At 39.5% G+C, this 24,229-nt stretch overlaps 1 protein-coding gene across 5 annotated transcripts in view; it reads right to left on the reverse strand.

Annotated features, from left to right (window-relative positions):
• Positions 1-24,229, reverse strand: part of WWP1 (WW domain containing E3 ubiquitin protein ligase 1) — a 172,087-nt gene that overhangs the window by 42,471 nt on the left and 105,387 nt on the right. For all 5 annotated transcript variants that reach the window (XM_048841105.2, XM_048841107.2, XM_048841104.2 and 2 more), the window contains 8 exons: positions 20,924-21,019; positions 20,140-20,314; positions 6,603-6,657; positions 6,442-6,526; positions 6,202-6,330; positions 4,020-4,092; positions 3,077-3,148; positions 2,315-2,403 (listed from right to left, as the gene is read on the reverse strand). In XM_048841105.2, coding sequence (XP_048697062.1) covers positions 2,315-2,403; positions 3,077-3,148; positions 4,020-4,092; positions 6,202-6,330; positions 6,442-6,526; positions 6,603-6,657; positions 20,140-20,314; positions 20,924-21,019 — 774 coding nt within the window. The remainder of the gene's footprint in view (positions 1-2,314; positions 2,404-3,076; positions 3,149-4,019; positions 4,093-6,201; positions 6,331-6,441; positions 6,527-6,602; positions 6,658-20,139; positions 20,315-20,923; positions 21,020-24,229) is intronic.

A 24,229-nucleotide genomic window follows, 5' to 3' on the forward strand; every position in this document is an offset into this window, starting at 1 on the left:
AGCCTGCATTAGTGAAAGGTATGCCAATTCTTCAGGGTTTGGTCCTAATAGACCCTTCCTGGGTTCCAGAGTCAGCAGTCCCTCCTGGCTCACAGACTGCTCGAAGGGGTGTGACTTTTTTGAGTGCCCCTCTGAGGCCTTTTGAACACTCAGTGCCTTCTTTTTAGAAGGTCTTGGTACCAAGTTTTTAGCAGACTTATGCAGTCTGTTAGGCACCAGCGACAAAGTTCAGCCTGAGGACGCTGTCAGAACAGGAAGAGAACTCCTAACAGACTCAGAATTGCTTGGTACCCATTTGAAGCAGGAGGGTTCCGATGGCAGAAGAACCACAGATACCATGAGCAAGTACTTGAGTCTGGCAGCCCTGTCATTTTTCAAGCAGGGTTGAACCCTCTACAAATGTGACATCTGTCACTAACATGCACCTCTCCCAGACACTTAAGGAGCTGTGGTGTGGGTCACTCACTGTCATAGATCGGTAACATGAATGACAGGCCTTGAATCCAGGAGAACAGGGTATCAGTCCGGTAACGAGCCCAGTACCCAACCGAGACACCAGTAACCCTACACTAAAAAGGTACTATACTTAACGTAATCCTATAACTAACTCTTCAGATATACTATAAGAGACTAATGCTACAGGTACTATTTACACTAAGGAATGGAAGATATGAACAAAGAAAGATCGCAGCTCCAACCACCACCGTCATTGGTACTAGGAAACAACTGAGTGGAGTCAGGGGCAGAGTGGTCCCCTTTATGGCTGCATGAAATGTCATGAAGCAAAAGAGAATGCTCACGATGCCCTGACAAGTACTGCTAAGGAAAAAATCTCCAACAACTGTGCACGAGATGCACACGCCCACCTACAGTAGAAAGGACGTGTAATCACTCAAAGAAGAACTCTGTTTTGCTCTTCTTATCCTCTTCCTTATCCCTGGAATGGGAAGCTCTCGTTATTGGCAGTGCGGTTGTTGGTATGTCAGTCAAGGAGAAAATTTTGGGAATCGCAGTTTTGGTACCGTCTTCCCCTTGGAAGCTATCAGTGACTGTGATCTCACTGACAACAGGGCATTGACAGATATGAAGGGTCCCCATACAGGGGATAGGGAAGTGTCTCTATACTCAGGTCTGAAGCCAGTTTTAAAGCTTGCTCCATCATTAATAGCCTATACTCAATATCCTTGTTTTTATGGGCTCATCCCTTTAAAAAAGAGTGGATTTTACACTTGCTGGGAACGTGAGAGTCTTCCAGGCAACAAGTTATTTATTGGAGGGAGGGATAGCTCAGTGGTTTGAGCATTGGCCTGCTAACCCCAGGGTTCTGAGTTCAATCTTTGAGGGGGCCATTTAGGGATCTGGGGCAAAAACTGAGGATTGGTCCTGCTTTGAGCAGGGGGTTGGACTAGATGATCTCCTGAGGTCCCTTTCAACCCTGATATTCTATGAGGGCAGCAACTATGCTGTAAGAAGCTTTGGGCCAGGTATGAAATCATTCTAAGTCAAGTCACAGTGCTAGTCACTAAAAGGGACTGCTTCTCGACAAGAGAAGTACCTGTTAAATCCTGATGAGGCCATCATCCCTGACAAGAAAAAGTTTTTCAAGCCCTCATTAGTGGAAAAAGAAAACAGAGAGAGAGAGTGTATGGTTTTTGTTGTTGTTGTTAGAAAAGGAAAGGGGAACACATGTTCCAATTATAAGGTACTAAACCTACTACTACTCGGAACTCACTACAAAGCTAAAACACTAATACAAGGAGGAAAACAGATACACAGTAAACAGGCATGCAGTAGACTCCATCTCTGGCCAAAGGCAGTTGAGAAGGAATTGAGGGCGATTTGCTCACATAGCCCTATAAAGTTTCAATCCAGAACATGAGGATGTGTAGGGCACATGTGCAGGCACTGCTACCAAAAATCTGCGATCAAAGGTGCACATGTGCTCCTCAAACGGAACACCCGTGAGGACACTAATCAAAGTAGTCACCCTGCTTGGCCCCTCAGAATGTTGGAAGAATTTTCCTGCCAGCCTCTAACAAACCTCTACAGAACACGTGCAAACTGCAATTTTTAGAGGCTTATAACTCAGCCTTATTTGGGTTGACTTTCAGAGAGACCGTAAAAACCTCTTGGGTCCCAGGCCGACTTACTGAAAGTGGCTAAAAAGGTTACCTAGGTCACAACAATAGAATATTCAAAGTGAGTGGGCCTCTTTCCACAAGTTACAACCCTATTTTGCTAAGAGTGCAATCTTCTAATTTAAAAATAAAATCTACAAGTATTTGAAACAAGATTTATAAGGAATTTCCTTTACCTTGCCAAACCACCATAATCCAATCCTTCTTCACCTCTGAATATAACATATAATCGCCTCCTTAAGTCATAGGGTTTTAAAGCCATGATCTATGAAACAATTTTAAACACAAATTTAAAAAAATACAAAGGCTAATTTAATTTACTTTCAACCTATTAAACAAACTGATTGTTTCACATTCAGACTTATTATTATTAATTATATGCATTATGGAAACATCTAAGGACCCAGTTGGGGATCACGACATTTTACCTTAAACAGAGGTACAAATATTCATTTAATAGCTTTGTTAAATGATTTTAGTTTACAAATTTTGTATTGAACAGGGAAAGTATTGAACAAATTATTTCAATATATTAGGCAACTCCTCTTTAATGGGTAAGTATAATTTTGGCCCAAACTAATTGATATTTTTCCCTTTAATGATATTTTTCCTGATGCCTCTGAAGTGGTATTTTTGGTGGGATGAGAGGAAGCAGTTTTAGACTGGGAATATTTTTTATAACAGAAGACAACATATTCATCTGTGAAGTATAGAATGCTATAGGTTAAGAATTGTAAATCCTAGTTAATGGTTTAATCTTTGAAGGGGAGAAGTTTAATGGTTTAATCTTTGAAGTAGTAGTTATGGTAGAACAATAGATTTTTAAAATCAAGGTTTTCCCTATTAACGATTGCATAGTCATATAAACTAGAGCAGCATATTGTAACACTGTCTTACTTCAATGTACGTATTTAATACAACAGATATCATAGCCTTACTTGTTGGAAGGAATCCTCAAACAGTGTCTGTCTGGATACATTAATCTTTACATGGCTCGGCAATGCATTTGACTGTAAGCATAAAAACAACAACATATAAGTGGTAGCATACACTAAATGAACGCTGTAATGAGGTCTACAAATCCCATATAGTAAAGACGGGGTTAAGCAGCTGTGCTGATCCTAGGTGGCCCCAATCCCTGCTACATTCACAAAGCATGCATGGATTGGAGGAGTCACTCAAAAGGAGACAAGACCAACTCATTAGGCATGCAAGCAGCAGAAGTGAACTGACCTATACTCAGAGCTCCTGGGAAGGAGCACTGTAGGAGCTCCTTCTGCCCGGGGCCAGGCTGCAGTCACTTTCCCAAACCCACAGAGAAGAGACTCAAGACACTCAGAAGGTCTGACATATCTTTGATTTCAATTATTTAATGTCTTTATTTTCTCCTTTGGGAAAGAGGGGACTGGTAGGAAATGATCCAGGGAGGTAGCAAACAGCACTTTAGTGTGGAGGATGTAGCTGCCTATCACTGGGCCCTGGTGCAAACAGTGGTCTTCTGTTTCCCCCACCAGCTGCTAGAGAATACAGAAGGCAGAAAGCCTACTCCTGAGATAGGAAATCTAGCCGAGAGAGTGCCTTGAAGACAGAAGGATCAGACTCCGACATCTCTGTTCAGGAGAGGCCTAGACCCCCTCATCTAACCACCAGAGCCATCCGTTGCTGAACTCTTTATATATCCCAAAAGAGGTGGACATAAATGCATGACCTGGCCAGAGGGCCAAGTTATGTGAGAGTTGAAGCAACTGTTAACAAAGGGTGCCAGGAAAAATGAGCAGGCTATGCCCAAACCCAGCCACAAGGGGGCATCTAAGTCAGTGAAACCCCAGCACAAACACAAATTCAAATTTTCAAAGATAGATTTAATTACTACTACAGTACCTGACACAAGTAACGGAAATGAGCAAGTTTCCACCTAAAGCTACGTTCATAAGCAATTTGTGGGCCTTTATTTCTGTAAAACAATATATTTGAAGTTTTAAATAAATACAACATATAACGAACAGTAAAATCAGCTCCCAGTATTTTAACCACTAGACCAACAGTTTGTGCATTTCAATAAAAAACCAATTCGAGCTCACAAGAAATGGCCACATAAAAAGACTAACATATACTCCAGTTTTATTTTCTGGTGTTGGTTCAAAATCTCCCAGCCAACTTTCAAATATAACCTAATTTTTGTAACCTGTTAACTCCTTGAATTAATGAAAGACCACCTACAATGTCATCAGAAGTCAGTCTTAACTCTTTATGTAAATTGCTGTTCAGAGCACTATCAACATGTGGGCATCTATATTCACTGACCTATAAAAAAGTATTCATTGATCTGTAAATTGTTTTGAAACACTGGGTATCAAGAGTTACTTTGTTTAGCTACCAATATATTTGATATAGCAATATTTTAAGCTAAAAGAATACTTTATTACCAGTGTTTGAATATTCTTTATTTCCTTCAAACTTTGTATTAATAATTATGATCTAGCGAATATTCAAATTTTACTGCTCTTCCTCAATCTATTTCTACTGCATTTATAGACATGGTATATGAGCACTTGACAATAATTATATCAAATGAACAAAGTAGGGCTGTCAAACAATTAAAAAAATTAATCGCAATTAATTGTGAGATTAAAAAATAGACACGATTAATTGCAGTGTTAATTTAATCACTGTTAAACAATAGATACCATTTATTTAAATCTTTTTTGGATGTTTGTCTACATTCTCAAATATATTGATTTCAGTTACAACACAGAATACAAGGTGTACAGTGCTCAGTTTATATTATTTTTTATTACAAATATCTGCACTGTAAAAAAGATAAACAAAAGATATAGTATTTTTCATTTCACCTCATACAAGTACTGTATTGCAATCACTTTATCGTGAAAGTGTAATTTACAAATGTAGACTTCAGACAGCATGGTCCATATCTCATCCCTCTCAGATTTTGAAAGGCACTTCAGATTCTTAAACCTTGGGTTGAGTGCTGTACCTATCTTTAGAAATCTCCTATTGGTACCTTCTTTGCATTTTGTCAAATATGCAGTGAAAGTGTCCTTAAATCGAACAACATATGCTGGGTCATCATCCAAGACTGCTATAACATGACATATATGGCAGAATGCAGGTAAAACACAGCAGGAGACATACAATTCTCCCCCAAGGAGTTCAGTCACAAATTTAATTAATGCATTATTTTTGTAAGGAGCATCATCAGCATGAAAGCATGTCCTCTGGAATGGTGGTCGAAGCATGAAGGGGCTTACGAATGGTTAGCATACCTGGCACATAAATACCTTGCAACATCGGCTACATCAGTGCCATGCGAATACCTGTTCTCACTTTCAAGCGACAGTGTAAATAAGAAGCGAGCAGCATTATCTCCCATAAATGTAAAGAAACTTGTTTGTCTGAGCAATTGGCTGAAAAAAATAGGACTGAGTGGACTTGTAGGTTCTAAAGTTTCACATTGTTTTATTTTTGAGTGCAGTTACGTAAAAAAAAAAAATTCTACATTTGTAAGTTGCACCCACATGATAAAGAGATTGTACTACAGTACTTGTATGAGGAGAATTGAAAAATACAATTTCTTTGTTTATATTTTTACAGTGTAAATATTTGTAATAAAAATAATATAAAGTGAGCACTGTACACTTCGTTTTCTGTGTTGTAACTGAAATAAATATCTTTGAAAAAGTAGACAAACATCCAAAATATTTATGAATTTAAATTGGTATTTTATTAAACAGTGCAATTAAAACAATTAATTGTGACAAATTTTTTTAATCTAGTTCGTTTTGTGTTAATTGCTTGAGTTAACTGTGATTAATTGAGAGCCCTAGAACAAAGTTATATCAGTGAACGTTTCAATGAGAAAGGTAAGGTTGGTAGTTACATCTCCAAAACAGAAAATACTTACAAGGCAGCAACTTGTACTGCACTTAATGTTGAGATCCCAGATAAAATATTAACCGTTCATTAATATGTGGAATACTATTCACTATTAAACAGTGAATAATCAACATCTTTTAAAAAAACAAACTATTAGCTGCACACTTACACAGAGGATTTTCCAGTACGAGGATCATTGAAGGTTGTTGTCCTTGTGTTATGATCAACAAAATATCTGACACCTTCTCTAGTGTATCTGATTTCCCAGCCCTCAGGAAGTGGGTCCTCATTTTGTAAACTGTAAAACAATTGAAAACAGTACACTTTTTTCACATGAAGAAACGTACAACAATGTTTAAGCATGATCATTTGATCTGCACACATCAATATAGACATTATATACACCAACCCTTGAGTTCGGGGGTCTTCCCACTGTGTTGTCTTGGTGTTGTGATTCACAAAGTACACCCTATCATTTGAATCCACTCTCCTTTCTGAAAAGAACAAAAATTATTAAAGAACAAATTTCAATTACAGTCACATTACTAAATTAATAGCTTATCATCTTACCCCAGCCTGGTGGTAAAGGCCCAAGTGGATCATTTTCTGCTGACAACATAGAAGCCTAGTTATAAAGAACAAACCAGACACACATTTATATTAAACAACAAATATAGATAAATAATTCTATCTAATGAAGATACTTTTTAAAATACACAAGTTATGTGTTCTGTCAATTCTTATAAACAAGATCATGTCTTTTTCTATAAAGATAGTCTCCATCAAAGAATCTACATATGAATTGCTTAGACTGTCCTCTCCAGCATCCCTTGAACAATAGTTTTGCTAACAACAGTACGGGAAAACGTAAGGTATAGTAACATCTGAAAGATCTGCATCAAAAATACATTATCCTGATGCCCAAGGAAAAATAAAAATTCAATACTAAGTATACAGTATTAGTTTTTTTATGTTACCCCTAGTAAGTAATACCATCTAACTAAATGAAGAATGAAGTATGTTATCAATCATTACAAAGTCCTTTTGATATTTTTCTCTTCATTGCCATTTGGATTTCAAAGCCATTTATCTTACTTGAAAGGACCTTTAAGCACATGAATAAACTCTTTAGACATACTAGTGTTTTAAAGTTAGTCAATCCTAAAATTTCTATACAACTGGCTTCAACCTTACATTTAAAACCATTAAATCAGGCACCATTTATGGCAAATGCATTTTTGATTGAGTTACTGATTCTTTATTTCGAGAATATGGTTCTTTGACGACACTATTTCAACACAAAATTTACATAGCTTAATAATTATATAATTTAGTGTTATGTTAAAGTAATATTGTAGTTTAGGCAAAACTAAAAAAAGTAAGGAGAATTTAAAGTTTGTGTCCTTAGATCTTTGTACTAAATTTATAGTTAGTCATTATAAAACATCTATAGTTTTCAACATCGTTTACACCCTCTTAGATTTAAGACATTCTGTCAGTTATCTTGCTTTAATTTATATCAAAGTAAAATGAAAGTTCCATGTATCCTAACATCTTCAAAGTATTGTAATTTGCACACTGGTCAGAGGGGAAATGAAAGAGCAATTAAAATCATCTTTAATATAGTCAACTGCTTCCTTTAAGGCTTTGTACTAGGGATACTAGGTGCTTCAAAATATTATTATTAATAGTGTCAATGGAGGTCCTAATCAGCATGCAAATACCAGTCATACTTAAAAGGGCTTTAAGGTTACCGTGTACTATACTACCATCTTGTCTTATAGAACCATTACAAAAATATAGAAGAAATACTGAAACAGTTGTTTGTACAGTAGTGTCAAACCTCATAACAAGGCTCATAATAGAAATGTTCTCACAATCCTTTCTTAACAGAATATGTCTAATCTTTACAGAAGTATCTTGGTGAGCTTACTGCTAAAAAGAAACAAAATTAAGTTGTGGGAAAATGCATCCTTTGAAGAATATAGTAATTTTTACCTTTAAATTTTGTTTCTAGGTCTTAAATATATCAATCTGAATTGATGGAGTTACCCACTTTATAGTCTGTAAACGGGAAAGCAGGATTTGTGCCACCTTGGGTCATCATTACATATCCTTCCAACTGCTTGCCCATGTCACTCAGCTATAAATAAAAATGAGAGTGACACACCTTATGGTCACCTGTTTCTGAACTAAATACCAGGCCCCAACCCGTGCTATACACAGCCTTTTAAAATAGTTATTAAGCACAGTTCTCTTTCTTGTGGCTTGATCCATGTGCAAGCCAGTGGGAAGCACAAATGAGCTGAAGCATCCAAAAAACATGTGGTTGAGTTTGGATGTGGTTGGGTGTGTGGAGCACATTTTGACACGGGATCCTCAAGATAGGATTTTTTTTATTTCCGCTGTACAAACGATGTAGTTTGCCTAGGTTTGGGGCCATTGGCAGAACCATTTTGTGAACACGTTCCTTCCCTGAAGAACTGGACAAACACCCATGTTTCATTAAAATGGTTACACTTACTCTATGCTAGCTACTATGCAGAGCTATACCAAGGTTGTAACAAAATTTGTAACAACACTGGCTGTTGTTACTAGGCATATTAATAATTGCACTGGCTACTGTTACTAACTGTTTTAGATCTGGACTAGGTTGCAAACTTTAATAAATGGGTTTGAAAAATTAGATTAAACTCTCATATAGACAGGACCTAAAAGTGAAGAGAGGGCAATAGTCTCCAGACTGGTGGATCTGAGACTCTGAATCTTAATTCACAAGTGAAAAAAATTACTATTTCAGATCTTAAAATCCACCAATCCAGTCTGTATTCCAATCTGTTTGTATAAACAATGAGATCTGTATACACAATGAGATTTTGAGGGATGGGAACAACAATGTAGGAGTATCTACCACTTTATCTATCCAAAGGATCATATTAATGATAAAACTTCCCTACTAGTGCAAAGTATTGATACTAAGATCTCAAATCCACTTATTTTACAGATGGGGAAACCAAGACACAGAAATGTTAAAAATATTTTCCCACATTCACACAGTGAGCCAGAGGCAGAACAAGGACCAAAACATGTGAACCCTGACTCCTACTTTCTAACTGCTTACATATCTGGCTTCCAGACAACAAAATACTGCCTTTTCTGAGATGGACATACACAAAATGATAGTTGTGTTGCTAAAGCGTTAGCTTTCCTAGAATGACTTGAGGAGTTTTAAGTATCTTCCACCCCGACCATTAAAAATACAGCTCCTTCCTTATGATGACAGCCTTTCCCTTTTTCTGTTTAGGTGAGAGAACAAATGTAAATTTATGCCCTGATAAGAACTGCTTGACTATTTAACAATTCTCTGAAGTAACAAGAGACTTTGCTTAATTACTTTATGATTTAGAGAACACGAGTGGTCACTTTATTTTTATTCCCAAAATAAGTTTTTTCAGAAAGCATTAATCTAACAGAAACTGAATAAATTTAACTCTGGAGACAACTAATAACTAGAATTAGAATTGTTGATCCAATATATCCTAAATGTAAAAGTGCTGAAAAGGATGAACAATACCCTAAGAACTGGATGTATGACTGGCATCAGTAAACTGAGAAAAGCCCTCAATTTCTTGGCTAAGATCACCTTAAGTTTCTGAATTTTGAGAAACACTGCTAATGTACTTATTATCTGGTGAAAACTGTATTTGCCACCAAGGTGTCACAAAAGATCTTATAAATGTAACTTCTGTGACCAAGAAAGGATAATCTTTAGTACAAAATCAAGTTGAGAATTTTTTAAAAACTGCAACACCGTGGCCACCAGGTCTTGAACAGAGGTAACTGTAACTATACATAGTAACAGGCTTCAGAGTAGCAGCCGTCTTAGTCTGTATTCGCAAAAAGAAAAGGAGGACTTGTGGCACCTTAGAGACTAACAAATTTATTTGAGCATAAGCTTTTGTGAGCTACAGCTCACTTCATCGGATGCTGTAGCTCACGAAAGCTTATGCTCAAATAAATTTGTTAGTCTCTAAGGTGCCACAAGTCCTCCTTTTCTTTTTATATAATCACAATCATCCCGTCAGACAACAATGCCAGTAGGATGGTGAGAGTAAAGGAGAACAGTTGGCAACGGACATAAAACATGCCAAAAATTAGACATCAAAAGGTGATTGAGAGGTCCACAGAGTCTTCTGAATCAACAGATAGTAGAACCTAGGATTTATGGTTGATATACTTTATCAACAGAAAGAGGTGATTCTACAGATGAAAATGTTGAGCCAATTAAGGTATAAAACAAATTTGATCCGATTTAGCAACAAGCCTAAATCCTTTCAAATATTTAGATAAGACTTTCTGAATTGTTCTTACAGATACCAAGGGTTGAACTGTCTAAATCATGAAATATTCTTTGCAGGGACACTGTGACTCTTCACCTAGTCAAGTGCTGCTATTTTCATCCAGAGTTGTTGTTTTTTTACGAGTCATGTTAGAAACATGTTAGGTAACATGTTTTAGCAAACACATTGTTAAACATCACTTGGCACGCAGTACAGAGTAAGTATAGTGTTTAAAAATCCATTAGTTGGTCATTGTCAACCTAACACATTTTTAAATACAACACTCTACATTGGGTGCAAAGTAGTGTAACTTGCATTTCTAACATGGCTCATTTTCCCAGTGTAGACAAACAGCAAGATGCACAGATACAGATTGAGATAGTTTTTCTATTTTCTGACTGCATCTTTGAGTGCACAATGTTGAAGTGAGCAAACTACATCTAATGAAGAACTGGATTGTCCAAGAACATTCAATGGCAGTTGAACTGTAAAACAGAAGTTAAATGGATTAAGAGGTATTCTGAAGATCAGTAAGACAAATATGCAAAAACAAACAAGAAATTCTTTAAGTATGTCAGAAGCAGGAAGCTGCAAAAGAATCAGTGGTTCTTTAGACTACAAAGGTATGAAGGGAACAATTAAGGAGAATAAAGAACACTGAAGAGAAGTGAAGCCCCTGATCCCGCAAAAGTGTGTTTAACTTTATAACATGAATGAAGTTAATGCAATTACTCACATGCATAAAAAATTAAGCACATGACCTTGCAGGATGAGGGCCTAAATGATTACTTTCCCTAGATCTCCTCTTTTTAGGTAATAAAGAGGAGACACGATCAGAGATTAAGATGTTTGTAAAAAGACGTGCTGGAACAAACTGATGATACAAAACCACTACAGATCTCCAGACTGGATGGCATGTATGCAGCCAAGATTTTTGAAGGAACATAAGAATGAAGTGTCTGAGCTGATAACAAAAACATGCAACCTCTCCTTAAAATCAGCTACAAACCTGGAGGAGCAAATATTGTAAATAGCTTTAAAAAGGCACTAAAGATGATCCTGGAAGTTACAAATTAGAGAGCTTTATTTCAGTTCAAGGCAAAATAGGTGAAATGATAAACAGAGCCTTAAAACATCTATGACACAGACAAACCAACATAGCTTGTGTAAAAGAAAACTGTGCATCTCCTGCCCGGGCTTCTAACATATATAATTATGTATATATCATAATGTATATCATAGTTCTCCATTATCTACTATTTTGTTGAGTCTCAAACAATTAACAGACTGGGGAGGCTCAATTTTCTTTCACAGAAGCTGCACTGGATTGTCTTTTTTGTTATTTTTTATATAATTTTTTGTTATAGAGATGTTGTAATAATTCCAAAACCAACCACTACAAACGCAGCAAATTCAGTTAAGGTTACATTTAAAAGAAATCCAAACCTGTTCAGCTAAGAAATGCAGAGTTAAGGCACCTAAACCACCTTAACTCTGGTCTATACTAATGTTATGCAATAACCATATGGAAAAAAGAAAAGGAGTACTTGTGGCACCTTAGGAGACTAACCAATTTATTTGAGCATAGTTCAATAAAATGCTCAAATAAATTGGTTAGTCTCTAAATGCTCAAATAAATTGGTTAGTCTCTAAGGTGCCACAAGTGCTCCTTTTCTTTTTGCGAATACAGACTAACACGGCTGTTACTCTGAAAAAAATAACCATATGATTATGACTAACACATGTTAGTGTTAGTGGTCCCAGAATAGAGTAAACTGATTTTTTTTTTATGAGATCTATTTTTTCTTCTCATGGTATCACTACAGAGAGGAGTTAAAATTGTTTGGTTACCCTGACTGCACTTCTTATCTTAAGATGATGTCGTTTTGGCCACTCAGTCAACAGATAGGTTCTTTTACCACTAAGGGAGAGCTAATCCAATCCTTTGGGTAACAAAATCCACCATCAAACATCTCACTTCAGCTTTTCTATAATTTATCTGCAAATAGCTTCCTCTTCCTTTCAGAGGCAAACTCAGAGCACTAAATTGTTCTAATCTGTATGCAGATTAATTGTAGTTACTCTGTAATAGAAAAACATACAGCAGCGCTGTAGCCAACAAATGTGTGCTCCTTAATATTTTTTCTTGTTTTATTATCATTCTTCAATGTTTTTGTTTTACTATTAATGGGAACTGTAGCTAATGCCACTGAACTATCTACCAAACATGACAAATATATGGAAAGCAGTTGTAAAGAGAAGCAAGTAAGCCATCAAACACCCAATTTCTCTTTCCTTTTTGAATATTGGTGTCTGACTGACCGATCATAAAGCGGGTCACCAAATTAAGACTGGTGAATATAAGGTCAGAGAGGACACATTGTAACAGTTGTCTAATGCATTCTGAAGAGAAAAAAGTAAACATGTTTCAAGTTGGCCTGAAAATCAGTGATAATGGTAAAAGATATCATTAAAGCAAAGGCAGGCCATATTTTAGATGAAGGTGGTATAATTCCATGAACACAGAGCACAAATATTGTACTTTGATTAGTAAACAGAAAAGTGCAATTACGTATAATTATACTGTTTTCCTATTTCTGTTTTAAGAAATAATTGCACCTGTTATAAAAATTTGAAATACATTGTACTTACAACAGACAATCCTGCCAACTTAACATTTTCTACATTTCTCTTCTCTCTCTTTTTTTGAGCACTAAGATTAATGGCTTTCAAACAGTATCTTTGTTTCCTAAGAGTGCATCAGTATTTTTAATTATATACTACTTGAAATCATAATTATGCTGATCACATTTTGGTATTATAAACAATGATTTTTGCCTCAGATGAACCCCTAGAACCTATTAACTCTTAAGGATTCTGCATATAAGCAGACATCTTTAGCAATAAAGAATACAGAGCAAAAAGTGATAAATGAACATATTCGTTTGAAAATAGAATGTTTTTTCAAAGTGTCTCAAAGCATCAGCTGCTATTAGGATCACGAAGAGAAAAATTACTTGCTGTATATTTCTGCTTCTCTGATATATTGCAAGATTCTCATTCCTGAGACTCCACAGCTCTCATAGCACAAAACAAGCAGAACACCCCAAGTTCTTAAGATATTTTGGTACCTAAGTACATCCTTAGCATAGGAAAGTACCAGATCACTCCCTTAGAGATGACTGCACACCATTGCTGCACTTCAAGAAAGACTGAAAAAAGAATGGGGTCCTTTTCCTTAAAAGGGGGATGAGCAAAAGAGGACATGATAAAAAAATATACGAAATAAGGAATGGTTACTTACCTTATGCAGGAAATGGAATTCTTTTAGATGCATATTCCTCTGGGTGCTCTATTTCAAGGGAGCACGTGCCCCATGTGCCTTCAATTCGATTTTTTGGTAACAGTGCCCATATGGCCCACACAGGAGCCCTACACATCCTTATGCCCCGCACTGAGACTATATAGGGCTATATGGGCAAACCACCCTCAGTTCCTTCTCCACCGCATAGCCCCAGAGAGGAAATTCTGAAGAGGGGAAAGAGAGTGGGTAATGGAGTAGCCATAGGGGGACACATCTCAAAACTCCAGTTACTGCACAAGGTGAGTAACCTCTCATTCTTCAAGTAGTGTTTCACTGGGTACTCACTTCAGGTAATTACGAAGCATTATCCCCAGCTGGAAAGAGGATCTTCAGAGTCGAGTCAAAGACTAAAGACAAGACTGCATTTCTAAGGGCAGCATCCAATCTAGAAGACCGGACCACCGCAAGTTTGGACCAAGTTGGGAGTGGGGTGAGAAAACAAAAATTCTGTCCCTTTGGCTGGCACAAAGTAACACTTCTCCGTCCTCTTGTGGGTGGGAATGCAAGTGGACAGTTTGGCACACCCCTAACTATCTCCAGTATGGCTTCATTAACAGGAACCAATTCAAGATACATCTGTAGTTCTCCAGAAACTCTGTGAAGAAGGTCCTGGATCTGTCTGAAGTCATCAGGGGGAGACGGAGACACGGGATTCTCCATTTCATTTGGAGATGAAGATGGCAGTCTTACTGGTTACAGCAGAACTGCCAGATCCATGTGTAATGTACCTCCTCCACTGTAGGATCCAGGGGCGGATCTGAGTGATCCCTTAAAAGGGGAGGCAAGGGATGACTCCCTAGCAGATCAGACCAACTCTGCAAGGAGGTGCTGGTCCCCACAATCCCAATATATCCAGTAAGAGGGATCAACAGGTGGTTGTAGAGGCCTCCAAGGAATGGAGTACCAATAGCTCTGAGTTAGATGAGGCAGAGGTTAATCCCAAACTGATGTAGGTCTTTTGGGTGTTGGAAGATATGTAGGATGGGATTCATCAGCTGGTTCAGAATCTCCTTATGAAGAGAAGGCCGATTCCGGCTCCAGGGGCAGTACTGTTGGTGCCTCTGGAGGAGAGTTGACAAAGACACTGTGTGTTGCTTCTGTCCAATCCAGAGGTCGTCTCCCTTGATGGTGTTATCTCTCTGGAAACAGAGAGACCTGATGGAGGGAATTCCGGATCCAGAAAAGCAAAAACATCCTGTGGAACAGCAACAGATTTAGATCTCCCCAGTGAGAGAAAGGTTCTACTTATCTGAGCCGCTGGAATCAGAGGAGATTGTGTAGCTGCCAAGGAAGACCGTGCCATGGATAGGAGAAGTTGACCGTGATCAGTCTTTGTCACTGCTGGCAGATCCTGGAGTTTAGGAAGTAATGCAAATGATGGTACTGATGGATAGTGGTTGGGTACTGATGTAGCCCAATGCTTTTGGGCTTTATTGTCTTGTCTCTGGGACTTAAGGACATCCTAAGTCCTCACACACCAAGCTGACGGGCTTGCTCGAGATGAATTTGACTTCTCCGAAGTGAATTTAGAGCAAGACTTAGTCTCATGCTTATGAGAGTGCTTCCTAGATTTCCGACAAGATCCCACTGGGAGGGATCTGTGAGGGTAGATTCTCCTACACCAGAGGTGGACTTTACAGCAGTAGGTGCACTCCTTGTTGAATCAGACCGATGTATGAGAGAGGAGGGGTTTCCCTGGCCAGGGTCTAATTGAGGCCTCATGGCCTTCTCCATGAGGTATTTCTGGAGATGAAGTTCCCGCCCTTCTCAGGTACAGCTGGGGAACTATTGGCAGATACTGCACCTCGCCATGATGTGGGCTTCCCCAAGGCAGTACAGGCAGAGCTGGTGGTCGTTGCTAACTGACAAGGATCACGGGCAGGAAACAAAGTGTTTGAAGCCCAGAATCCTGGGCATACTTCAGTACTCGAACAGGGTATGGGTGTTTCCCCAGACAGAGTACACAAACCGTTAAAATTATTTACAAAGCTAAATCTAAATCTTATTTTGTAGGCTGAAGCTACAGACACTGGAGGTTCTGATCCAAATTGTGTGGCAGTGAAAAGGAACTAGAAAGATTGTCAGTCCACCCTGCCCTTTATCCCTGGATGGAGGCACAAGGTGAGCCAGGGTACACACACAGGCCAGCAGACACTACTTTAAAATTCTCTGGCTTTGGACGTGTGCTTAAACCCACAGTGGAATACAATAGGATTCCCACAATGACAGGTGGGAGAGCTTTATACTGAGATGTGAGAGATTGAGGAAAGGTCCTCTTCAACATCAAAAGGGGCATCTCCACCAGAAGACGATGGAGAATCAGGAGGTACCAAGGAGAGGTGTAATTCTGGTGACCGTATAGATCTCAGTACCAAGAGGTGCTCAGTACCCATCAAGAGAGGAGACTTCAGCTCATCCAACACAAACAGGTCTCTGGAATATCTAAATTCCTATGGTATCTGATGAACTAATGGTACTGCAGGTAAGGCTCTACTTAGGTAGGTCCCTTGCAGTGGAATTTGATGGTACCAATGATGCTGACTGCTTCAAAGTGATCGTTGGCTGAGGTGTATGGTTGGATTTTTGCAGTACTGAAGGAATGAGAGGGGAGGGGAGAGCCACCTGACCTGAATCTGAGGCCAGGAAAAGAGATCATTTCATCACAGGAGTTTGAGCTTACTTGCCTGGGATAGAATTTTGGGTTTGATTTTTGATTCTCTTATATCCTTACTAATATATGTGAACAAAGACACTGTGTGTTGCTTCTGCCCAACCAGACGGGTTTGTCAGTATAATGAGAAAAGATAGGGATAGAGCTAAAGTATTACTGTGTATGGTGGGAGCGTAATATATGAGCATACACTGGAAGGCTGCCTGGCTCCTCTCTAGCCAAGGTCAAGCAACCACTAGGGAGGGACAATGTGGGGAAGGTATAAGAAACAGTACAAGCCAAAGAAATGCCCGTCTCTCACCCAAACACAACATCACTCCTTACCCGCCCATGGGATACAAAAGAGGCAGTACAAAGCCCTCAGCCTCATGACCCTCCAAAATGGAACATGACCATAAATTGTAAGGGGTGGGATCAAGGGCGTGCACTACAGCATAATTATGCCTGCTAAGAACGAGGAGTGGGGAACGGAACACTGGGAAAAGGCTCTGTGGTGTCAGAGCTATGGATATACTTGCCTGAAACTAACCCCAATAAACATTACATTGCCTGCACTTTGGACTTCTGGTACTCTGCTTTCTGTCCGGGTGACAAGAACGATGGGAAGCAGTGAAGGGAAAAGTCCTTAACACCTGTCTCACCACATAAAAACAAGTTTGATCCTCTATGGGAATACCCATGTTAACCAATGGCCTTAGAATATTCCAGTCAATATCTGAGTTAGCAGGAACTACAGGTTCCTTAAAGAAAAACTGGACATTTGGTTCTCACAAAGGGACTTATGCTACTAAGCCAGAGCGCCCTTGGGACCAACCTTCAATGTGAAAGCAAGGTTTAAGTACAACGTTCCTTTCCCTACACCACAGGTAGGGCCCAGAGGATGGGACTGAGGTACAAAGAACACAGGATGACTGTCAAATCTTTCACTTTCTCTCAAGAGGCCTCCATCTCTTCCTGAAAAAGGTTATTCTTCTGTAGAGTACGTGCTCAAGTTCTTCTTTTTAACATTCTGTCAGAAGCTAGAGGCCTGCAGACAAGCTCTGCTCTTACCACTCTCTCTCCTGCATCAAAGGCCACGTACACCTAATGCTGGGACAGGCCCACACACCTTTCCTCTACTCATTTAAGTTCATGATACTTGTCATGAGGAAGGAATCTGACGAGACCAAAGGCCTATTTTCCCTAAGGCTATACCTGCTCTTTGACCGGGCAGGTCACCACATTAATGGCTCCAGCCATTGACTGGTAACCTCTTAGTACAAATGAATTCTAGCATCAGAGTTCAAGTTCTGGGGCACAATACTGTATGTTTCCTTAGTCTTCCCTCTGGCCACATCCAAAGCTAGCATGACCACCAAGCTCATAACAACATAAGAGCGGCCATACTGGGTCAGACCAAAGGTCCATCAAGCCCAGTATCCTGTCCTCTGACAGTGGCCAATGGCAGATGCCCCAAAGGGAATGATCCGACAGGTTATCATCAAGTGATCCATGCCCTGTCACCCAATCCCAGCTTCTGGCAAACAGAGCCTAGGGACACCATTCCTGCCCATCCTGGCTAATAGCCATTGATGGACCTATCATCCATAAATCTATCTAGCTCCCTTTTGAACCCCACAGTTCACATGGGAAAATAGTGGATGACCTTGAAAAGAACGAAACTTTTCCTGAAAAATCTCAGAGACAGGACAGATGAGGTGTCCTGATATATCTTCACGAAATGGTCTGAAATAGGGTGCAATGGTGCAGAAACCTTCTGAGAGTAATTGTGATCTGTGTAGATTGCTGGAGTGACACTATTTCAAAATCTGCCAATTTAGTCAGCTTTTAAAGAAATTAGGGGGAAACAGAAATATATTAGGCATCAGAAGTTTCATCCCAGTCCAAACAACAGCCATCTCCCTGATCATCACCTTGCATCCATTCAGGTGACAATTGATTAGAGTGCCAGAAGCTTCAAGACAGTGTCTCAGAAGGTGTCAGCCCTGGTTGCACTAAGAACTTAGGCACAAGATACCAGGAATACCAGCACCAGGGCCAATGCTTTGTACATCAACAGAGCAAAATGCACTCCAACTGTGTTGAGAAGTCTGATAAGTGTCAAAGATGATACTGCATCCCTCAAGACAGTCTTGGAGATAACCTGGGGCAACTTGGCAAGGTCCCTGAATACACATTGCAGAGAGTCACACTGGTTCTGTCTCCTAATCCTGAAAGCTAAACAGAGCAAAAAAACAGAGGCTTTGATGCAGAGCAGCCAGGAGTCAAGGGCGTCACCAGAGATGCATCTTTCTATGCCTATTCCTGACTCTTCTTATGTGGTGCCTCATCAGGCAAACTGGGGCTGAGTACAGTCAACTTTAAGTGCATAGTTGAATCTGTTTCAGACAGGATGTCACAGGATGCTTTGGTGATGAAAGCTAACCCAGTGAGTTCAGAGCAAAGCTGTACTAATGCAGGAAGTGTCAACCCTGAATCCCAGTGCTCAGAGGCTGAAATTGGCTCAGACTTACACTTCAATGATTTCTCCTTTGAAGCATCCAGTGCATCCTCATACAGAGACAATGTGTAACTCTTGATGGTGTGGGGACAATATTTAAATGGTGGTGGTGGGGGCAATGTGATCATCTCACGTGTTGCCTCTGAGCTGAAGAGCAGCAGCAGAGTCTTGAGCACCAAGGCAGCAGTGAGCGAGTGCCTCGGGGAGCATCTCATGGCAGCCGGGCCCCACGGGCAGGGACCTACTCTAGGGGGTGTTGCCAGCCAGCGCCGGGCTCCTTTGGGGACGAGGCACGAGCATGTCAGGGGCGCGGCTCGGACCTGTGTCGCCCACCCTGCCTAGGGAACACCCAGCCATGCACCCCACAATTTGAAAACCTCTGTGGTAAATGGAAGGCAGAAATTTGGGGAGGTACATGACCCTGTGTCCCCACCACCACACACACACACACCCCACCTCTGGTCTCATACCAACCTTATGAGGGTCTCCAAGAGGGGTCCCTCAGTAAGAGTCTGGACATGATCCCTGTAATATTTGACTGCTTAGGTGGTATACGTAGACAGTTTAACACTCCTGCACACTATTCTTGACTCCCAATTAGAGGATACAGTGAATCTGTTCATTAATGTCTTTCCCCATCTCAGAACTGGCGTTTCTTGAAGCTGATCAGCTATAAAATTGAAGGAATGAATGACAACCTGAGAGAAAACACAGAAACCATGCAAGAAGTTTCACAGTTGAACAAAAGCAGATACTTCAAAACAGGCCCCAAAGTAAGAAAGCCGAACTACCAAAATGTTGACGAAAAGCTGAGTGATTAAAAGAAAATCAAGAGCACCTAAGTACCAAACCCTAAGACAAGCATGCCAAAGAACTCAATGCTCAAAGAAGAGGCTGAGCTGCAGAACTGAAGTTTCCCCTAAGGTCAGAAGGTGTACACTTGTACCAGTTACTATTGCCCTTAGGGAAGGAAAACCTTAAGTACTTGGGAAGTAGACTGGTCTTGAGCTGGAGAGTGGAGACCCAGCAGTGAGAATCCTGCACCGGTAGTAGCTTTAGAAGTAAAGGTTCTAAAATAGAATCCATTATTCAAGTTAGTGATGCTAACCATCTTTCTAGATGAACATCTCACAATATATACAGCTGTGTAATTTTGAAGCCACTGGGGAACAGTAAAGTTAAAAATATCTGAAAAAATATTTCTTAACATTCCATAGCTTGCTAAAAGTTACCGAATAGAGGTATCGTTGGTTAAATTGTTGCATAGCTCCCTGTAGTTGGTTACGTTGAGACTGCCACTGCTCAAAGTTCCTGACCGATTCCATGGTTGGTCGCTGCCATGTTGTTGTTCTCGTGTTATGATCCACATAGTAAACTCTTCCACGATCATCAACCCTTCTTTCCCAGCTAACAAGCAAAAATACTAATGTTAAGAGCTATATAATTTTCAGTAAAAAGTACAAAACTAATTTTCTGTGGTACACTAAATTCTTAGCTAACGTTTCAGTTCCAACATAGAGATGAGAGATAGGCAGAAATTTTAATTTCTGCTGTATATAACACATTGGTGTTCTGTTTCTGAGACTTTATGTAAATTTCTAGAAACAACTATTAGCCTTCCAAAGGAAACAGTCTCAACTATTCTTCTGCACAGCTAGACCAAAAAGGTCATAAAATAAGTACCCTTTAAATTTAAACATTAAATAAAAGGATAAATAATTCAACATTATTAGCAGCAAAAGATAAGCACAGGCAATAGATGTAACACTAATATTCACATAAAAGTAGCTATGATGATCCTGATCATTATCTGGTAAAGATTTATGCTGTTTTATTTTGTTTTGGGGAAAGAGGGGTGTTGCAATATATGTGTGGTACTGCTTTTATGAACTTCTGATTTCAAAAAATACTACTTGTATAATTATACTTTTTTCATGTAATAACAAAATGTAATAAAAATACTTTTTGGTACTAACGTAAGTAAAACATTCATAGTAGTATATAAACTTTCATTACCCTGGCGGTAAAGGCTGTGGTCTTTCCCATGTCGTAGTTCGTGTGTTGTGATCAACATAATAGGTTCTACCATGAGGATCCTTTCTCTGTTCCCATCTTAAACAAAAGACATGTCTTTAAACAACACGAAAACGTTGCCTTCTGATTAAATTTTCAGACAAGCAAAAAAAAAAAAAATGTCTGGTAGTGAACAAATGGGTTATCCAATCCTAGTCCTTACTCTAAAGGCTAAGGGTCAAATTTGCCCACTCAGAAAAGGCTTGTGTGCCACATTATGTCCTATCTTATGTTAATTCTTTTTACCCTCTACTCCTAGGTGGATTCTGCACCAAAAAGTTAAAAATTATGCAAATTGCTGCATATTTTATTTGTCAAAATAATGCAATATAATCGCACCACTTACAATTGTTTTGATAATTTATTTAAACTACAATACAGAAAAAAGTCACAATAACTATTCAGCGTTTCTTAAACACATGGTAGCATTCCAGTTATAATCCTGGATTTTAATTTAAATTACATTACAGAACACCAAACAGCGCATGCGTGCACACACACACACAAAAGTAGAATGTCATTTTAAATTGCTCAGACTTTCACACATGAAAGTCATACAGTTTTGCTAATTATTGTCCTGGACCTGGCTGGGTACTTTGGGAAGTACTTGCTTCTGATTGTCCTGACATTTTATTGATCTTGTAGGTTTTTGTAGAGTCACATGGATTGTGGACACATGGATTGTGTGGAAGGTTGGTTTTGTATGAGAGAGTCTCCAGTTTTGAGAGCTCATTCTTGATCTTCTCCTGTTTGCTGTACCTGCTACCCAAGATCCATAAACCTGGAAATCCTGGACGCCCCATCATCTCAGGCATTGTCACTCTTACAGCAGGATTATCTGGCTATTCAGACTCTTTCCTCAGACCCTACACTACCAGAAATCCTAGCTATCTTCGAGACACCACCGACTTCCTGAGGAAACTAAAATGCACTGATGATCTTGAAAACACCATCCTGGCCACCATGGATGTAGAAGCTCTTTACACCAATATTCTAAAGAATACTGGCCATACTTACAAAATGTGAGGCTGCATCCTAGAAAGCAGTGACTCTGAAAAGGATTAAGGGGTCATAGTGGACAAACATCATGATGTTGTGGCAAAAAAGACTAATGTGATCCCTGGTTGTAAAAACAGGGGCGTAGCACAAGTAGGAGTAGAGAGACTATTTTACTTCTGTAAATGGCATTGGTGAGACCGATACTAGAACACTGCATTCAGTACTGGTGAGCATTTTAAAAATTATATTGAAAAAAATGGAGAGGGTGCTATAAAGAGCCATAAAAGTGATTTGAGGGCTGGATAAAATGCCTTACAGTGAGAGACCTAAAGAGTAAAATCTGTTTAGATTATCAAAAAAGAAACTGAGAGGCGACTTGATTACAGTATATAAGTACATTCACAGGGAGAAAATACCAGGTACCAAAAGGCTCTTTAGCTGAGAAAGATGTAAGAACCACCAATGACTGGAAGCTAAAGTCAGATAAATAAGGCACAAATTTTAACAGTGAAGGTTGATTAACCATTGCAACTAACTAACAATCCAAGCGTTGGATTCGTCAACTCTTGAAGTCTTCAGATCAACACTAGATACTTTTTTGGAAGGCATGCTTTAGTCAACACACAAATTATTAGACTCAATACAGGGGTAACTGGGTGGAATTTAAGGGCCTGTAGTATAAAGGGATCAGATTAGATAATCTCATGGTCTCTTCTGGCCTTAAAATCTATTTATGGAATTCTCACCTCCAACCAGCAGTAGCTAGCATTTAGGCCACTTCAAAACCAATACTAATGCCTTTGTAGAGCAGTGGCTGCAGTTATCCTCTTTCTCCCCACCCCACACACACAGAGTGTTTTGGGGCCAGTGGATATGACCAGTGCATTGATCCCCTGGACACATCCCTACCGTTCCACCAGCTCACACAACCCTTCTTTCTCCTACCGCTAGTGTGCAAAGTTTCAGTGGAGTTTGATCCCCCTAAACAGGGTCATCCCCAAAACTGTGGCAGTAGTCATACTGCTAGAGAAAGAGCATGAGAATGACTCTGTAGCCTCGTGGTTAGGGTTCTCACCTAAGGTGTGGGAAATGCAAGTTCAAGTCCATGCTCCAATGACTATTTATTTATAAAATGTGGAACAACTCCAACAGGACAGACTGAAAAAGACCACAACAGAGCATCCCATCCCATCACTCAGCCCAGTAGCTAGGTTTCAGAGTTGCAGCCGTGTTAGTCTGTATCCGCAAAAAGAACAGGAGTACTTGTGGCACCTTAGAGACTAACAAATTTATTTGAGCATAAGCTTTCATGGGCTACAGCCCACTTCATCGGATGCCTCTAAGGTCCCAGTAGCTAGGACACTATCCTGTAATGTGAGAGACTCACGTTCAAATCCTCTCTCTAGCATTCCATGAGAGTACTCTAACTACTGGGCTAAAGGTTATAAAAGGGAGATCCCCCTCATACCCACTGGCATTTCATGAATCTAGCCCATTGATATTCTGAAAATTGAAACTCAAACTTAAACTAACTCATTTCTCCACATTAAAAAAAGAGTCTAGAGGACCAAGCTGTGGCCATGTTTTTTTAGCCACAGCATTAGAAGTTTTATGTTAACATATATTAAGAAGCGTGGCAGAGGTTCAATTCAGGAGTACAGGAAGGATGTCTTTGAGCACCCAAACCCCTGGGATTTGATGTGCCACCTGTTTCATGTAAAAGTGAAAAAGCGTTAGCTGGAGATGGGGCTTTCAATGGAAGCACCCCCGTCCCAGTGGAAGCATTGTGCAAAGAGGAGCAAGTAGTCCCTCTGTAGCTTACTAAAGCACCAAACACAGGAAGCAGGGGATAAGGTAGCAATGAAACTGGCTAAGCGCAAGGGACAGAGTGCCCTTGTAAGTACAAGTCTAAGTTCCACTGAAGCAGTGATCAATAGATCAGGCAACAGTAAATAAACATTGCCACTGAAGTAATGTTTTCCACTCAAGGAGACAACATATTTCCAAAAAAGTTAAAAATTCCAGTCAACCTATGTTTTAGTATACCCTTAAAATGTGCTTCAGTTTCTGTTAACTTCAGTAAGCACCTCTCAATTCTAGTTTGCAAAGTCATGTGACAGCTAATAGGACAGCTTCAGTGTTAATGCAGTAGTTGCAAGCACCATGACTACCTTGGAATTTTATAATTTCTATCCTTTTTACACACACATGCACCCCCTTTACAATTTCATTTGTATTCAGAACATTTTT

The sequence above is a fragment of the Caretta caretta genome, chromosome 2, assembly GCF_965140235.1.
Source record: "Caretta caretta isolate rCarCar2 chromosome 2, rCarCar1.hap1, whole genome shotgun sequence".
Lineage (NCBI taxonomy): Eukaryota > Metazoa > Chordata > Testudines > Cheloniidae > Caretta > Caretta caretta.